Genomic DNA, 18,655 nt, shown 5'->3' with positions numbered 1-18,655 from the left:
CCCAGATGTACATGTTTCTTCCATTGCACGCTTTGCTCCTGTGCTTCAGAGCTGCATTCCCTCTTCCTCACCCTCACTGTCTCTTAAAGCAGTTTGTGAGATCTCTGCTCTACCCTTTCTTCCTCCCAGACACATAGCCAGAAGAGTAATCCCCTGCTCTGGCACAGATGCACAAACCCCTTTGATTTAATGTGTTTCCTATGGCACAGAAAAGAGTCTTTTGCTTCCCATGCAAATCTGGTTGCTCAGTCGAAGCTGCTAAATGCAAATGGACCACTTGTAGCTGTTCCTCTAGGAAGAGTGGTGTGGGCTTTATGTAAAGCATGAAGATAAGACCTCGGGAGCTCAGAGAGTAGAGCAGTACACAGATTTGTGCTGGAGAGAGCTCAGCACGGCTGGAGTTCATTCACAACCTGTTTCTAGACTTGAGAGATGGGATATTAGGCAGGGGGGATATTTCAAGTTGTATCAAAGAAATGAGCATTTCTAGAAATGGATTAACATTTACTAGTTAGGGGTGTGAGGAGGTTGGTCAGTTATTCTCTCCCATCTCTCCTTACCACCATCCAAGTGCAGAGTCGGTGCTGACTGCAGTTTGGTGACTCAACACATTCTGACGCCTGGATCCTTTTCCTTTATTCAGGCTGGGCAAATAATGTTCAGTCTGTAATCATGCTTGAGAGCTCTCACTATTGCCCTAGATATGGGGAGCTGTAATGATGCTTAGATTGGCTTAATCCAATTCGATCTGAAAATCCACATCTTTGAATAATAAATGTTGCATGTGTGGGGGTGGTATTCAAGTGTCTTTATTTAATCAAAAACCTTTTTGGCTTTGGTGGATGAAGCCTTTTTCTTTTCAATGTGTACCACTAAACACCCAGGATGTGCAGTATGGTTGAATTAGCATTACTATGGGAACCGTAACTTTTTGTATTTCCTGACCTTTATCCATGTAATGCTAAGGATTCATTAACGTAGCTCCAAAATGCTATTTATTTCTGTGTGTTTGATAAGCTTTTTTGTTCTGGTCAGTATTAAGAGAAGCTTTATAAAGGACCCCAGGAGGAGATTAGAGGTGAGACAGGCTGCGAGGTGCAGAAAAGTTTGCTCCCTTATTTGTGCTGTTCTAGCAGCATCCCAGCTGAGACCATGGTTCAGTGTTAAGCATCACCTCTGCAGCAACCATAAACAAAATGGTGAGTAAACTCTCTTGCTCAGAGACTTGGTATGGGTTTTGGGGGCTTTTTGCCTCAGGTACACTGCCTGCCCCAAAGGATGTGTGGTCCTGCGGCTGAGGCAAAGCTGAGTCTGTGAGGAGTGGAGAAGTGGTCGTCCTGGTCTGAGAGGAGCAGAGCTGCTCTCCAGCAGCACAGAGCCCTCCCAGATGGCTCAGGGAGCTCACTGGCCCTGTTAAACCTGTATTAAGGAACAAACATGATGGGTTATAGTAGTCTTCATGTCCATTTTTTAGTCTGGGTTTTGAAATAACTTGTCTTAAAGGCGGGTCCTTCCCTGTGTATTTTACCTTTGCTTTCTGCAGATCCTATGGTTGCTCGCTGCTGGGGAGATGGGGCTGTTTGCAGCTCCTCTCTTTGCAGGTTGATGAGGTCTCTGCTGTTCAGACACCAGCTGGAGTCTTCTCGCTGGGAATCGGTGGAAGAGTGGTTTTTGCTCTCTGTAGAGCCTGGGCTTGCCTGCTCATGACTTGTATGGCAAAGCTTGTTTGCTGGGCAAATATTATCCTTGAGGGCTGACACAAAGAGGCATTTGGGGCAGGGGTGAGCAAAGGGGGCAAAACCATACCAGGTGATGAAGAGCCAGCCCGCCAGGATCTCAACATGCTCTCTTTTTTCTTTGTCCCCTTCCAAGAAGTCCTCAGGCTTAACTAGTGGGAGCTGACACAGCTGAGGGCAACTTCATGCTGCCTGGACGTCCTGGAGCTGCCCCTGAGTGACAAATTCCCCCTCAGTATCTCCAGCTGTCAGCAGGCAGGGGTGGCTTGGCTTCATTTCGGTGGTGCTGTGGGATCAAGGGACGCTTTGGTCAGTGGCAGGATAGAGTGTAGCATCTCTGGCTGCTTTAGTGAGAAATTCCTGGGGTGTGCAACCCACCCCCAGGGTGTGTTTTACCTTGCTTTAGAAAGATGCTCCTTGCACTGTTACCTTACGCTTTGCCTTTCTCTTTTCCTAAGCTCTTTGTGCTTCTCTGTAAAATAGGTTGCCAGCTCTGTGAAAGTGGAATCAAACTCGAGGCAGGATTCACAGGGGTAGTTTGCCCTGTTGAAATTGGATGGGAGGTAGGCAGTGAGCTACCTACAAGCCCAACTAGGGTTTCTCAGGGAAGGTAAGTAAGTTCAGCATGAGACAAGGGATCATCTGCTTGCTTACCACTTCTTCCCCTCTTGCCTAAGGAAGCTCCAAAACAAGCCCTTCTTAACAGCTGTGTGCAAGGCAGGATTACAAGGAATTTACCTTGGGAGATTAATGGCAGGTTTTCTTGTGCAGCTTTTTGAAGATGGCTACTAGCCTCTGCTGGAAAGGGGATGAGATGCGTAGGGATCATTGCAGACCACACCTCCTAGCCTGGACCTGCTCTGATACTCTGTTTACAGTGGCAGGGATCATTCTCCGCTAGCTTTTGCTGTGGAATATACTGCTGGTTCCAGGGAAGGGGAGCGATACTGTCCTGCCACTCGAGGTATTTGGGGACACCTGCAGAGAGGGAAAATGAGGTTGTGCAATGGGGTGGAGGGGAGGGAAGAAACTCTGTCTCATTTGGACAATAAATTATTTGAGGAGGAAGTCTGAAGGAGTTTGCTGTGTCTCAGCAGAGTTTCTCCCTAGGAACTTTCTGTTCCGACTTCCTGCTTTTGCCTTAAAGCAGCACAGCAGAACTCACTGAGTGCAGTGGCATTGTATATTACCGCAGACAACGGTTCTTATTCCTCTGATGGAGGAAGGAAAATTTATTCATTGGTTTTCAAGAGCCTGGAGGTGCTTAATTAACAGATGGTTAATGCTTCGGTTTGGATCACCCAATGTTTTTGAACTGAAGAAACTTGCTCTCTGTTCTGATGTGATTCTGCAGGTTTCCTAACTATTTCTAGTGACTTATTGATTTGGGAAACTGTCGATTTAGAGTAATAGCTGCAGTGGTTACATTTTCAAAAGTAAAGGGGAAAAAGTACATGCTTAGAATATGTGGGATTTTGATGTTTTCTTATGAAACAGATGTCCTGAGCTGTTTAGATTAAAACTAAGGATTTTCTGCTGCATACTTTGTGAAGACTTAGAAATTTTTCTTTAAAAATATTTGTCAGGAAATTTTCCACTATCTCTCATAAGCACACCTACTCCCCCTGCCCCTCCTTTTCTGTAATCCTAAATCAGTGTTGCTGCTTATCAATCCTACATCAATTCTGACTCAGTGACAGCTTTTGTCAAAGAGGGGAATATTTCTGCCCGCTCCGAGTAATTTCACCTTTCCTAGGACAGTTGTAAAAGTTGAACAAAAGCACCTCTCAGATAGCATCTGCTTCCGAGTTTGCTTGCTTTCATTGCTCCCTGCACTAAGCTGTGCCTGGTATGCAGGGAACACGTGCCCTTCAGTTGCACGTATCCCTCTTTCTGGAGGAGCAGTTCAGGGCTTGTGCTGCTCAAAACATTCTTTAGTTTTCTGTCTTGTAGAAATCCGAGGCTTTTAGTATTTTGTTGTGTTTGTGCCCCCCAAATGAGAAAGGGAGAGGATCTTTCTGATACCTTGTACGAGATCCTGGAATTCTTGGACATTCGGAGCAATCCTCTTTCCTTTGAGAGAGGGAGTGAGAGTGTTGACTTCCTGGATCTGAGACTTCCCCTGTGGTCCCCTCAATGGTTAGACAGCCAAGAGGTGTCTTTGCTCAGGGCATGGATTTCATCCGTTTCCAGTGCACAGATTACACTGGCATTTCAGGAAAAGTGTTTTGCATAGCACAGCCAACACGTCCTTAGCTCACAGGAAGGGATGAATTTTCACCTTTATCACCACTGTTATCAGGGTAGATCCTTAGCTGAGAGGTAACCAAGTGCCCTGCACCTGTGCATGTGGCCATTTTCATCTCTTTGAGGCAGAGAATGGGTTAACCATCTTCTTAGAAATTGGCTTCACCCAGCTGCCTCAGCTCTGTTTGTTGTTTTAATAGCATTTGCAGAAAGGTCAAACTGTCCATGGGTCCCATATATCGCTCCTGGGCAAAACCAATACAGCACCAGCCATGGAGAAGCTTCTGCAGGGAGTCGTGGTGCCTAGAAATCCTGTCCATATTCATTCCTACTTGTTAATCTTTACAAACCGATTTTGTCCTTTGCAGATTCAGAATAGCAAATTAAACCTTCTCCCCCTGGTTCTGTTGCTAACATGCAGGCCAGAAAAGATCATGGGGGTGAGATCCGTGTGTCCAGTTTTCAAGGTACTGGAGCTGAATTTCCTGGGGTGAGGTAAAGATGCTGGAAGTTCATGCACCACCCCCCCCCTGCAGCTGTAGCCCTCTAAATAAGGAGGTTTCAAGTGCTGCAAAGAACTTGCTGGCTCAGCTGGAGAAGAAATCACTGTCTATCGCATGTATTCAGCAAGCAGTGTGAGTGGGTGCTTTACCAAAAAGAAGTTTCTCCTTTGAAAGGGGATTGGGTGGTCTCATGTTCTGGCTTGATATTTTATCTGTGTGTGTGTGTGGTGGGGGAGCTATTTGAGGACAACGTAAGACTATGATTTTTTTGTTTGTATGAGGCTGATTGCAAGATCAAGGATCTTACTCAACAAAGATAAGGTTCTTGCTCACTTCTGTGATCTTAGACTTGTGGTACTCTATGTGAGGTAGGATTGTCCCAGGACTTTGAGCCTTTGCCCAAAGAGGGCCCTGAAGCAGGTGAGGAAAACTTGCAGCTGGACAGGAGGGGCTTGAGTTCAGGACATGGGTGGCTGTTGGGAAATTTAAGAAGTGACAGAACAAGATTGGGAACCAACTAGAGGCAGCAGTCAACACCTTGCTCGTTCAGCATCCCAAGGTTGGGTGGCAGAAAAATCATCCTCTGTGAAGGTAACAGCAGTTGTCTCTCTTACAACAGAGGTGAGAACTAGTAAAAAGGTGCCTAGAGAGGGTGACAGACTTGAACAGTGATTCTGCTGGATGAGTGTGCATAGGCAACAGCAGCCCAGGAGAGTTTCTGCTGAGGTCAGACAAGGTGTGAGGCTGCCATAGGGAGATTCAGCTTCTTGATGGAAAGAAAAATCTTTGTTCTGGTGTTACATAGACAGGTAGAATCTGAGGACTCAAAGGGAGGTCTGAGTTGAGTTTGGCACCCAAGTTATGGGTCTGGTGGCAGTGATAGTTGTGGGGAGAAGCCTGACCTTTGGCTGTTGAAGTACCAAGTCCAGTTCGTAGGACTGTCCTTGGTGCAAATGCACCAAATGCTGTGGCCTTTTGGCGGAGGACTGTGTGCTTGGAGAGTGATTCCTGCTGATGAAAAAGCAGCCTCTATTTGGGCTGAGGAACCGCCAGGCTGAACCAGCACTGTGTCTCCAGATACCCTTGTCTTCCCAGCATAAATGTGTAATGATACTTTTCTAGTATACTTTTTTGGCTTTGTGGCTCAGAAAATATTCATAAACCAGACATTTTGTGTAATAAAAAAACCCAGCCATGTCTGCAGCCCATGGACAGCTCTGACATCCTCAGTATCCTGTGTCCCACTCTTTAATGGTTTGCGGAGAATTGCTTCCTTCTGTTTGATGTGCAGCTGCCCCACACAGTTTTATCTGAGGCTCCTGGATTCTTAAAGAAGACAGTGATGGGGACAACTCTTCACCAACTCTGCCATTTGGGATTAGGCAGGCAACTCCACAAACCCCACAATTTTGCATTTGAAGCTTTGTGTATCTGTTAGAACCTTTTATCCACTTACTCAACAAAATTGAAGTACTTGAAGGATACTGGAGTGTCTTGCTCTCTACCAGCACAGGACTGAGATATGCATCCTTTTAGCCTGAATTTTCTCTGCAGGACACCAAGTGTGGCAGCATTCCTGAGCATTGAGGAAGAACCTTGTGTCCTGGTGCTTCTGCTGTTCCTCAGGCTGTGGAAGGAGTCTCCATAGCAGCATTTCTGCTGATGTGTCCTTGCAGAGCTGCTGCAGCCAAGGTGGTGCTCGTCACGTGTTGAGTTTTCCTTGGTCGCATCTTTGCTGTTCAGCAACTAGAGGCAGGAGCCCATCAGGAGTATGGTGTGCTGACTTCGGGTTGTTGTCTTTGCTACAACCTGCTCTGCACACAAGTGCTAAAGGGGCAGGTAAGGCAGGAGGAAATCGTCAGCAACATTCAGTTAAACAAGCTGAGGAGCTGCCCTGGATTTATGTAATTTCTTGTAAAGACTAAAGAGAGCTTTAAATGCCAGCTTAGGTCTGGAGTTTGTCTTCCTTGTGGGGCATTCCTGCCCGCTGCACCAGCCCTTGGAAAAGAGACCAGGGATCTCCTTTGCCTGGGCTCCCAGTGCTCAGCTTTTACTTTGAATCAAAAGTGATCCAGCACATTTGACATCAAGTGCCAAGTCCTCTGCCTTCTCTCCTCCTTTTCCCACATCTGGGCTGGCAAAGAAAGTTTGCCTCCTACCTACCTGCCTGGCCTGTAGGTATCACCAGCAGAGCACTTTGCAGTCAACATGCTTGGTGTTACGCAGGCGTAATCTACCTACTGATTGCTGAGCTCAAAGCAGCATCTGCCTCCAACTTTACCACACTGTTAGTGTTCAGCTAATGTGAATAAAGGCTGTATTATCTCTTCACAGCTAAAATATCCTGTCTTTCACAATTATGTCCTTGAGCTAATTGTTTCTGTCCTCTAACAACCACATATTTGTGGTAGAACATTAACAGCAGTGGCATCAGTGGGAAACTTGATACTGCTCAGAGCCTTTTCTACTTGACTAAGTGAATGATGTTTACTCACGGTTGGCTAACCATGTCCTTTGTGGATGTGCAGCATGATCTCCAGCCTATGAAAATACAATGAATTATTCTTCTTGAAGCCGAAGGGTACAATATTGCTGGATTTTCCATTCCTCTGTCGCTGTGGTATATAAGATGAATCCTTATGTTGCATTGTATGAGATGTTGCAATATTCTGTTCTTTTAAAAAAAAAGTTGCAGGAAACCTGTAAGTCTTTATGAAGTGAAGGAATTTTAAAAAGTTCATTGTTTTAAAACTAGCTGTTGCTATTTGTCATGTCTTATTGCAGGCATACTCATTATTTTCTGAAAAATCAGCTGCGTGCTAGTTATGGTGACAGATCCAAGACCATTAGCTGTTTATGGAAAAAATGTGGTTTGGATTTTGTTTTTAATTGCTGAGAATTAACTCTTGGCCCAAATATTGTTAGAGGAAAAACTGATGCTTTCTCTCTCCACTCCCCAAGCAAAACAACCCAACGAAGCCAAACCACCGATTAGTAGGAGCAGTTCCAGTGCAAACACGCGCCCTCGGTGTTCGCGGTGCCAATGCCGTGACACTGCGCCAGCGTGAGAGAGCTCCAGAGTGTCACTGGCTTGTGGTGGGCATGGCTGGGGAGAGGCCTGTGGGCATGATGAAGCGTTTGTAGCAATTTCTGGGGGAAAGAATATTGTTTTGGTATGGTGTGGTTACCGATCTGTGTTGGAGCCTTATTATATTGATGGTTCCTGGCATGTGTTGGTGCTTTCTGTTGTGCTGTTGAATCGGGAAGCGTCAGTGAGTGCAGTTTTAAAAAGCTTATTTGTTCACCTCTTGAAATAAAACAAGAGAAGTTACCAATCTCAAGTTGCTTGCAGATAGGAGCATAGAGTGTACATCAAGCACATTTCTCTGTGGCAAGTTTTTTTAGCAAAGATCAAGAAGTTGGTATGATAAGTCATAAAGAAGGGTTCCTCTGATGAGCTTGCGTGAGGGAAAATTGCAGCAGAGCACATTTTTTTAGGTGCTGTTCAGAATGAGCTCCGTGCTGTGTTTCTGGGATATACCTCTGTATCGTTCTGGCATATCTCCTGATGAAGTCATCCATCGATATTGCAGCATGGGTTAGCTCAGGGCTATCAAGCTGGGCTAATCTCCTGCTGAGTAAACAACACAAAGGTTCCTGGATTCGTTCCTGTTTCCTTAAAGGGATACAATCAAGTGCAAGCAATTAAAAGAGAGAGTGAAGTGCAGCTCTAGATATTACACCTGGTTTCAGGCTTTCTGCCCAGGGTGTGTATGGGTTTCTTACGTTTTTTTAAAGAAAAAAAGCCTCACAAAACAATTGATGTTTTTCTAATTTTTCAGTGTATTTCTTTTCCTGTCATTCCCTTTGGGAAGGGAGAACCCAACAACCACCCAAACAAATTCCAAACAAAGGAAGCAAATTTCCTAGAGAAGGGAAAGAGCAAAATTAATTTTGAACAAAGCACACTGAGAAATAGCTCTTTCCTTTCTGCTCTCCTCCCAGCCTTTTCAGGCATGGTGGCAGAGCCTTTTAAAAAAATTTCCATCAAATGGGTGCCCAGTGCGTTTGAGCAGCTTTTGGAAATTCAGCCTGTGTGGGAGCCAGTCTGATATGGGGGTGAGTGTCATTCCCTGGCAAGATCTTGGCTCTACCTTCACCTGGTCAGATTTGTATGGCTGTAATTTTGTCAGTGAATTTAGAATATGTGCTTTTTGTACGCAACTAGGTTAATAATTTTAAATATGTGTATTTGATACTGAATCTCATAGTACTATAAAATCTGGTATGTGTAGATGTGACTGTCCTACAACAAACACTTTTTGTAGTAATTATTTGCCTTCAAAACATTGGGAAGGAAAAGGAGGTAGAACAAACAAAGCAAGTGACATATGTTTGATATAAAATGGCATAAGGGCCTGTGAAGCTTTTATTGCCCTTTTAAAATGTACACGTTACTCAGTGGCTCCTGAGTGATGTTCTCATTCCATGAGCAAGCAATGAATGCTTTGTACTACTGCATCTTGGCGTGCTTTTGCTGTAATTTTGTTATTTGCTGAAGCAACAGGTTTCTGCTGCTGGGATCCCTTACCCCAGCCCTTCATCTCCTTCTCTTTATGTAATGTCTTCTCATGCATGGGATCAAACCTGTCTCATCCAGTGTATGCATCGAGAGCATGATCAACGCACACCTAAACACCCTGTGCCATCCTTCCTTTAAAGTTGTAAGACTTTTTCTGCACCAGGAGAAGAAAGGAAAGGAGGTGTGTTCTTCTGATCTGTTTAAATAAACGGCTTAAATATTTAGCTTTAGTATGGGAGTGGCTTTGTTCTTTCTGAGGCAAAGAGAGGGGAAGATGTCTTTTGAGAAATTGCCCAGCAAGTCTGAGCACTTTACTTCATGGTACACCTTGGACACCTACCATGTACCTACAATGATTCTTTCTTTAATATTCCCTTCTACCACCATGTCACCAAAAATTCAGTGGTACAGGAAAGTGAAAACTTTCCCTTATACCTCTACAGGACACAAACACCGGACTTGCTCTGTAATCCTGGGTAAACCACTTAGCCTGTTGTGCTTAGTTTTTTCCTCCTTCATTAACTGTTGATTCATTGTCTTGCACTGGGGCAGGACTGCTAGGAATGCTGTGGATTCAGTGCGTGTACAGTGCCCTGTGGTGACTGAGGTCAGCTAAGGACCAGCTGTGGAAAATCTGGCTGTGCTCCCCACTTTCCTTTCCTCTTTGTCACCAGGCTGTGGAAAGAAAAAAAACCACCCCAAAGTTGTCAAGTGCACATGGTAGTCACGGTCACATAGATAAGGGCTTGGCTGTTGATACCATTTTAGCCATGACTTTACCTCTTTAATACTGCTTACTGCTACAAGAAGTTTTCCAAGACAATAAATCAGAAACCATGACCCTGTAACACTGCCTTGAAAGTAGTATCTCCCTTTACCAGGAAAAGAACCTTGGGTCTGTTCTTCTGTTTGTTGAAATTTGCAATTTCTTAAAGTTCTGTGTTGAAGTTTTTCATTCTTCAGCTTTGAGGCTTTGAAACTATTTTGATGCTTGAGTTTCACATGTAATTATCAGTCTCCAGGAACTGAGTCTTAAAATAAAGTGCCAGCTGTCACAAGCATCAGAACAAAATTGGAAGAGCTGACAATCTATTAGCATAGGCAGGTGACGTGATTTACCCAGGGCCATATGGCAAGCGGAGTCTGGATTAAAATTCAGGTCTTATGATTTCCCCAAAGAATGCCATGCCCATGGGATCCAGCTGGCCCAGCTTTGCACAGGACAAACTTCAGTTTATGCCTCAGGTGGTTAATATGCGTGTGTAAGACTGGTCTGAGTTATCTCTGTGCAGAAATAAAAGACCTGATGTTAGCTGTCTTCACTGGCAGTCGAATTTCCTGTTCTGTGCTGTGTCTGAGAAGATCTATGTTTGCTTTCCAGGCTCTGGGGCAGTTGTCTTGCAGGAGCAGGTAGCAGGTGAATTTTTGCTTGCTGGGCCCCAGCATACTCTGTGGCGGGAGATACCTGGTCTAATCCACAGGTCCTGAAGACTGGCTTTCTCTTGAGCTCTGTATCAGGTTATTCAGATGTTGGACACTACCTGAATCTGGACTGTGCAATATCAGAGCTTGCCTTGAGCACAGGCAGCCAAACCTCTGGGTGGTGGGGGAGAGAGAACATTATGCACCAAGGCTTGCCAAGGTGATTGGAGTCTGTGGTGCCTCCGTGTCGCTGGCACTTCCATCTTTCTGGTAGATCTCCCAGGCACTGGGAGAGGAGTTTTTAGTCTCGTGACGGTTCCCAGGTGTGAAGGTGGCAAGAAACACTTGTTTGAGCTGTAGCTGGGACTCCATCTCTTGTGGAGTGGGTGCTGGTCAAACTACGTACCCAGAAAACTGGAATAGTCCCGTGAAGCTTTGTCAGCACCCACTGATTGCAGTAGGCACCCCATTTCTATCAGCACATTCATGTGAACAGTGAGTGTTTTCATCTGGATTCAAAGGGAGTCTGGACAAGTGTCTTGGAAGACGAGGGAGGAACCACATGGCTCAGGAATTGCCCCAGACTGACAGTGGCTGGAAGCTCACAGACCTATTCAGGGACGCTTTCTCTGTGCTTGCCCTGCTGTTACTCCTCCCTCACCAGCCATTTACAGCCACCATTGAGGGCAAAATGCTGGGCTAGGTGTACTCTGCTGTGTCCCATTGCAGATGTTCTTATGATGGAAATCAACAGCCCAAGATACAGAGATTGTCCTGACTCCAGGCTAGGTGTGGAAATAACAGGTGCTGACTCATTGACTACCTTGTAATGCCAGAAGACACCTGGAAAAATTAATCCTGTCTCCTGACAGGTTTTGGTAACAGCCCCTGGCTTTGCTGCTGGAGGTGGCTTGGCTACATCTCACTGGGGAAGCCTGACAGGTTTGCCTGACCTAAAGCATTAACTGCCCATCCCTATCTTCTCTGTGTCCTCCACTTGTGTCAGTGATCTTTCTGCACCCAAGTGAGCTCTGCTGGCTTCACTTTTGGGTACCTGTCCACAGTTTTTAGTTCTCTAGTGACCTCAGCCTCTTTCAAAGTTGTCCTTCAGTGATGTTTTGCATCTTGCTGATGAAGCTGCTTCCCCAGTAGTTTGTGGTGATGAGCTGTAACTGGGGAAGTTATGGCAGCGCTTGTTAGCCTGAGATCTGCTTTGTGCCTCATGTCCATTTATACCATGCAATGCCCTTACAAACAGGGATGGGGCCAAGCCTCTCAGTCCTCTGGGAGAGAAGTCCACCGAAGTTGCAGTGTGTTTTGCTTACTGGGACTCGCTCTTATTTGCTGCTTTGTTCCTCTACAAGTGCTGTCTCATCATGAAAGAGCCACATCTGGCTTGAAGCCACTTGAAGCAGCTTGAACAAGAGACTGTGCTCTGAACACTGAATTAATGGGCTTAGTCTTTTACATGTGAGTGAAATCCTTTCAGATTCTTGTCCATGTCAGGCTCCCAGCTCTTCTAATTAAGAGACTTTTAGCTCAGCCAAGGTTTGGGAGCTACAGTACAGCTGGGCTTTTGATAAAATGAGGAAATGGTAGAGGTAGGGACGTAATGGGTCCAATTTCAGCTTGAAAATATGTCTCAAGAGAGAGAACAGAACATCCTCCTTGTACAACCTTTTTGCTGCAGCAAACGTCATCTGCATGGACTGATCCCGTTTTTGAAACAGAGATGATGAAGCTGATAATAAGAAAGTAAGATCTTACTTTATTTCTGGGGACTTCAGCATCTCTTAGGCACCTAGAGGGATGTTTCAGAAAACTTATTTCTAATTTACACATATTCTGTCTGTTTTCTACAGTCCTGTCATGGCTCTTGCTTTGAACTCCTGTTTCGTTTCCTCCCCTCCTCTCACTGTATAGTACAGGGTGCTACTTGTGCTGAGACTGTGGCTTCATGGAAGGAATGGGTTTTGCAAAAAGCTTCAGCAAGGTGGCCTGTAGCAGCCAATAATTCATCAGTGTGGCTATGTGATTCCTCACTATAATCACCTGTAAAATTTATGCAACGTAAGATATTTGGGTCTTTTTCCTTTCAAGGCCAGCTTTGCAACTTTTACTTGAATGTGAAAAGTAAGCTGGGGTTCTTTCCAGTTTCTTTACTACTACCATGTACTACTACTACTACTACATGATTGTCCAGCTAATGGATAGAATCGAGCATTGGTTTCCAAATTTTGCAGCGTTGGCTCCATAACACATGTACAAAAAAAGCTTGGTAGGAGGGTTTATTTGAAAAAGAGCAAGAGAGAAAGACACTTCTTGCTTTTCATGCTTTTTTCCCTCCTTTCCTCTGCCATATTCCCCAAAGCTTGGGTCCAGCTCTGTGTCCATTGCTTGCCAGGGATGTCTGCTTGACTAGAAACATATAATAGTACCCATTTATAGGTAGTCTTATGAAGAGTTTCTAATAAATATCCTTTCAAGTGACACTAAATGGTGATGCCCTGAGAAAACACTGATTTGAAAGGGGGAGTGAAGCGTTCTGCTTGTTCTTTGAAGCAGAACCACCCTCTGGCTCGCAAACCAGCAGTAATAAATGGAGTCAGATAGCATGGTACATAATTGCCTTCTGCTTTTATGTCAGCTTCATATAGTTGTTGCATGTGACATTTTTCCTGGCCATCATGCTCTTTATCCTCCCATTGTACTAAGAGTGCAAACAGAATTAACTTGTTTGTTATCACAGCATCTGTATGCGGCTTTTAATTTCTTGGAGATTAAAAAAAAACCCACAACAACCCTCAAGCCCTTTTTGTCTAGCACTGTTTAAATCTGCTATCAGCCTGCTTGCACAGCTCACTTCTGCCCTGCAATGCAGAACACAGATCTGCAGAAGAAGTCTAAAGCAATCAGTGCGACAAGGCTTAAAAAATGTGGTGGTGTTGCTGAAGAAAAGCTGTCCGGAGGGTGCTACGTGGCATCAGTAAGTCACAAGTTGGGTTGGGGTAGGGATGTGTTGTACACATATTTACAATCACAGTGCTGTGCTTAAAGGGTTGCTGTCTTTCCTAGCTTTTTTGGTTTTGGTACTTGTAACTAATGGGAATTATTTTCTTTGGCCTCTGAAATGTCTCCATAGTCATGTGGTTTCCTTCCTATAAAGGTGAACATTTCAGATTAAAATTCTGTTTGGCAGCTTATGAGCTCTCAAAACAGAGGCTGGAAGGCAAGGAGGGTAGGAGTACCCAGCTTATTAAATTTTTCCCAGTGTAGGAATTGTCTGACTTTTCTTTGTGCTGTAGTAACATGAAAGGAGACGGAGTTACTGTTTGGGAAGCATTAACAAGAAAATGTCAGAGGTGAAAGGCCAGCCAGGGGACCTGGGCAGGAGAGGGCTGGGAGAGACATTCCTTCTTCTCTTTCCTCGGTTGCTTGCACGGATCTTCCTGTCTGCCTTCATCCCGCTCTGGGTTCTTGCAGTTGTGATGCGGGTTTGCTGTTCAGAGATGGCACAGAAAAGCAACAGAAGGAGGAAAAGCATGTGTTACTACCAGAGGAACCAAGACCAGAGAGAAGCATCCTGGCCAGGGCATCCAGGGAGTTGTGTGGGAGCTGGGAGCTGGCCCTGCTCATGGAGTTTGAGCCCCCTGTCTCAGCTAATGTGGGGCTCTCACCATGCTCCCATGCAGATTTACCTGTGTGCTTTAATATCCCCTTCCCATCATCTCATCTCTGCTAAAACCTTTGTGTGGGTCCTGGCTTTCACCAGCAGAGAACTCTGATTGCCCCGTGGGTCTGAGCCAGAGGAGGAGAGATGGCGAAAGTGCAGGGTCTGGAGCACATCACAGCGTGGAGGGTTAGGGCAGTGTGGTAGGCTTGGTCACACTCACGTGTGTGCAGTGTGTGCCTGTGTGTGCTGTGTACCTCTGAGACAAACTCCCTCCCACCCCTCCCTGCGGTAACACAGCACAGAATCGTGGAGTAGTTTGGGTTGGAAGGGCCCTTTAAAGGTCATCCAGTCCAGGTGCAGATACTGGATATTGTTCTTTCAAACCAACAAGGCATGTGAGTGGATGGTGTGTAGGGTGGGAGGGTCATGTTTGACTGGGGTTTCTCTGTTTCCTGTCTGGCAGCTCTTCCATTTGCCCCTGCCGTGGGGGAGAAGACTTTGAGAAGATGGAGAACCAGAGGGGAGTGCTCTTGGGATATGTCCACTGGGAAGGAGAAGATGATGGGGATGAGGAGGATGGGGTGGCTCCTGGTGCTTCTCCTCCCAGCCAAATGGGCAAACTGGAAGGTGTGCAGGTGGAGATGCTCGAGAAAGCAAGGGAGCTCTTCCAGCTGTGTGACAAGGACAAGAAGGGTTTTATCACGAAGGTGGACATGCAGGTGAGGGAAATAAATCCTTCCCCTTTCCTGGAAGACATGGGTGGCGGAAGCGGGGAGAATGTATCATGTCTTTACTTTTGGCAAGTGTGGGTGTGCACATGGGCTCTGTCTCATTCAGATTTTTGGGAGCCAAACTCTGCCACAGCCAGCTGATAGGAACTGAAAATCCCAGGAGGGCCTTGGACCTCCAGGGAGTTCCTGGGACAAGTGGGACTGCAATTCCAAATCTTTAAGGAATGAAAAAATTTGCAACAGTTCCCACAAACATTAAGCATGCAGTGGACGGCAAAGCTGGGGGAAAGAAATCTTTGGTTTAATTGAAAAAAACAAAATGACAACCCCCCAAAAAAACCCACACAGTCAACAATGAAAAAAAATCCACCAACCTCTTCACAAACATCTGTATAATTTTTTTGTCTCAATCATAGCTAAAGCCTGATCACAAAAATTCACTATAAGCCTGAACTATAACTTTGCCCTAGGATAATGTGGTTTGCTGCTTTCTGTTAAGAACAGTAGTTGTTAGCAGAATCTCTACAATCCTTTGTGAGTTTTGTTTTAACGGTTTATCAGAAAGGTTACATGTGGATTGTTTTTCTCGTGTCCCATCTCTCCCTCCATCTTTAATTAACACTTGGCAGGTCTATGCTCGTTTAATTATTGACTCACTTTGTTTGGGTTGTGTGATGCCTAATTTTGTATAGTTACATTAATAAATATTTATTAGGCTTTTATCTAAAGCTGTATGTTTAAAGCTGTGAGTAATGAGGTTTTAGCCTACACCTCTTGTTATCTGGAAGCTTCTTCAGGTGCCCCTTCTCACTAGGTGCTTTGCACATGTATTATGAAGGGAAATCTCTCTGCTCCTTGTCTGTGTTGTGGGAATAATAATACGGTCCCAACAGGCAGAAGATGACGGGAGAAGGCTATCTCTCTGTTATGGACTAACGTTTTGTTTATGATCTGCAAGATTTCCTGCAAGAGCTGGGAACTGAACCCAGACACCCACAGCTCTGTCCTCCCTCTCTGCCAGCGAGATGGAGTTGCACCTGATGTGCCCAGAGAGCTCTCGGGAGCAGCAGGGGTGCCAAGAGGCTGGCAGTGGTTCTGATGTGGGAGAGGAAGAGGGTTGAGCTCTCTCCAAACAAAATAATGCGAAGTGCCCTTTCTGAAGTCCTGATTGAACCATCCTGAACCATTACTGAATGGAAAGTGTCGCCATATCAGTGGGCCCAAACAGGTCTTTGTGTCATCACTCTGCTGTGCTGGCAGACTGTTGGCCAGGATGCAGTGTTGAAAGGGCGCACGGCTGCAGGTCAGAGCTGAGGATGGCAGGCACAGGAGCTAGTCCCAGGAAAGACGAGTCATGCCATAATTTTGTTCATTCTTTTGTTTTTGCAGCGGCTCCAGAGTGAACTGCCCCTAACCCCTGAGCAGCTGGAGACTGTTTTCGACAGCTTGGAGCAGAACAATAATGGATACCTGACACCTGTGGAGTTCAGCATGGGACTGGGTAAGGACTGCACAGAGGCAGGGGAAGGAAAAATCCCCTCTGTGATGTTTTATGTCGGTAAGAAAGAAAGTGCAGTGGTGCTGCTGAAGCTGTACCAGCTGTGCAAGGCAATGCCCTGTGCTTATGTGAGTATCGATGGAGGACATGTGTGGGGCCATACTGTTATCCCCTTTCCTGGGGCTTTGTGTTGCCTTTTTCCAAAGCTGTTTCCTGTCTACCATGGAAGAGCCAGCTTCTGAACATCTCCTGCTGGAGATGTTACATACTGCAGCCTGTATCTGTTCCACAGTGGTTCATCTGGACAAGGACCCTCCTTGGGTGTGGGAACAGAAATAAGCCCCTTGGCAACTGTCTCCAGCTGGCAGCAGTGCTGTTGAAGGATTTTACTCAGAGTCCTGTTAGTAGGCTAGCACACTGGCAAATGAGCTTTTGTTTTCCTCTTACTGTTGTCTTTTCCAAACACTAGGAGAATGCTCATTCTATACCAGAGCTGTCATCCAGTGGCACAAGCAGTGCAAGAGGTGTTAAGGAGGAGGAAAGGCCTTAGCACTAATAACCTTTGCTGTAGGAGTTTAATTGTCTTAGCTGGTTGTAAGCTCTCAGAAAATCTGCACCCTCCTTGGACATGTAGAGATATTAACTGGATCAGGACAAAGCAAGTGAACCAGGTGGTTTAGGATTTTCAGAAGTGGTTGAGGGGGCTCCTGGCCTGCAGTGTCCTGATTGCTCAGACTGTGGCTGCTCATGGTTTTCTCACAACTTAGAGAGGGGGGACTTTTTGGTGCTTCAGTTTGAAGGCCAGAAACAACCACCCCTGAAAGGAGAAGCTGTAAAGCTTTCCTTGGAATAAACAGGCCAGCCTGTTCAGGGAATGTGTTAACCCACTGTGTGCCTGCTGACTATGTCCCTTTCTGCCTTGTGCCCCTGCCTGTGGGGGTGAAGCCTTGTTGGCTGGTTCTGCTGCCTTTGCCAGAAACAAGAGTCACCTCGGGAGTGTGGGCTTTCCTGCCCAGCACTGTGTAGAAGGTGAACATGCACCATTTGGGCACCTTGGCACCTACAGTGCCCTCTTTGTTACGACTTGATTATTCCCAAATCTCATTGTTTGAGGCATTTGTCCCAGCCATAGACCATAGGGTACCTCCCTCAGTGCCCCTGCTGAGAGAGGCAGGTGAGATTTCGCTTTCTGCCAGCCACGAGTTATCAGGTGCCACCCTGTACTGGCAGCCTGGCTGTGTGGGACTTGCTCCAGTCTAGGCAAAACATTTAATTTCTGCATTTCTTTTCTTTATGGTCATTCTTGTGTCTGGCTTCATTGAAAACCTTTCCATACTTTGCCCCTAACTCAAGAGTTTTATCTGGCACATTGCTGTCTTCCTTCTGGAGTGTGCAGGAGGGAAATCAAGGGAAGTGATTCAAGGTGCAGTCAAGTCTGCTTCTTGGGAGGGCTCCTTACATGGCCTCTGAGAGGTTACAGAGTGCATCTGCACAACTGACAAAAGAACGTACATTTAAATTGTTCAATTTAAAGCAATCTGAAATCCTTCCAGGATGTCAAAACAATCTTCAGATCATTCTCTACCTCAATTTTCCTAGCTGTAAAAGAGACATAATGAGACATAATGAATCTTTCTTTAAAGCAGACATCCAAAGTGCCTAGTCTAAGCCCATCTCCTTAATTAACTGTCTGAGCCTCAGGCTTTAAACTGAGCAGGGCTTGTATCTCCACACTGCAAGTTTTTTTACAGCACATTTTAAGAGCAGGAGAGAAGTGGCTACATTCTGGACATATGGAGCTAGGAAGTGGTGGAGTTAAGTCTCTTGAGGTACACAAATAGTGGATATTTTTCCCCTTAGAGCAGCTTCATGTTCTCATCTGTGCTCTGAACATCCTTGGCTCCCGGCCTTGTAGTTGGGATGTAATTTCTGCTTTTTGAACAAAGCAGATATGTTTTGGAAAGGAAGAGTAGCTGCTGATGGAGGTCTGACCTCTGTATACAGGATGGGGGCCTGCATTCTGGATAGGATGGCTTGATTTGTTTCTTTGAAAAGAATTTGTTCCCAGCACCAGTATGTGTCACATGCCTTGCACAGCATGAAGTTCTCATGGCATTACTGTCTCAGCATGAAGCAGGATCCAGATAGCTGGAAGCTGGAAGTATGTGGGATGGGGCAGGAGGGGCTGCTCAGTGGTTAAGTTCTTTTTGTTCAGACGCTCTACGCAATCCCAGCAAGAGGCGGTCCTTGTCCCATAGCACTT

At 45.6% G+C, this 18,655-nt stretch overlaps 1 protein-coding gene across 6 annotated transcripts in view; it reads left to right on the top strand.

The window, feature by feature from the left end:
* The first annotated feature begins 2,576 nt into the window (after positions 1-2,576).
* Positions 2,577-18,655, top strand: part of CRACR2B (calcium release activated channel regulator 2B) — a 40,313-nt gene continuing 24,234 nt past the window's right edge. For 2 of the 6 annotated variants that reach the window (XM_026850427.1, XM_026850428.1), the window contains exons 1-3: positions 2,578-2,700; positions 14,627-14,882; positions 16,284-16,395. In XM_026850427.1, the coding sequence (XP_026706228.1) occupies positions 14,670-14,882; positions 16,284-16,395 (325 nt within the window). In that variant the 5' untranslated portion in view covers positions 2,578-2,700; positions 14,627-14,669. Of the gene's footprint in view, positions 2,701-14,626; positions 14,883-16,283; positions 16,396-18,655 lie in introns of all 6 variants that reach the window. The other 4 variants (XR_003398602.1, XR_003398603.1, XR_003398604.1 and 1 more) reach the window with 3 other exon arrangements.

The sequence above is a fragment of the Athene cunicularia genome (genome assembly GCF_003259725.1).
Source record: "Athene cunicularia isolate RWA chromosome 5 unlocalized genomic scaffold, athCun1 chr5_part2, whole genome shotgun sequence".
NCBI classification, from domain to species: Eukaryota; Metazoa; Chordata; class Aves; order Strigiformes; family Strigidae; genus Athene; species Athene cunicularia.
Note: the sequence above shows the minus strand (reverse complement) of the source record. Positions and strands in the feature narration are given on the sequence as shown.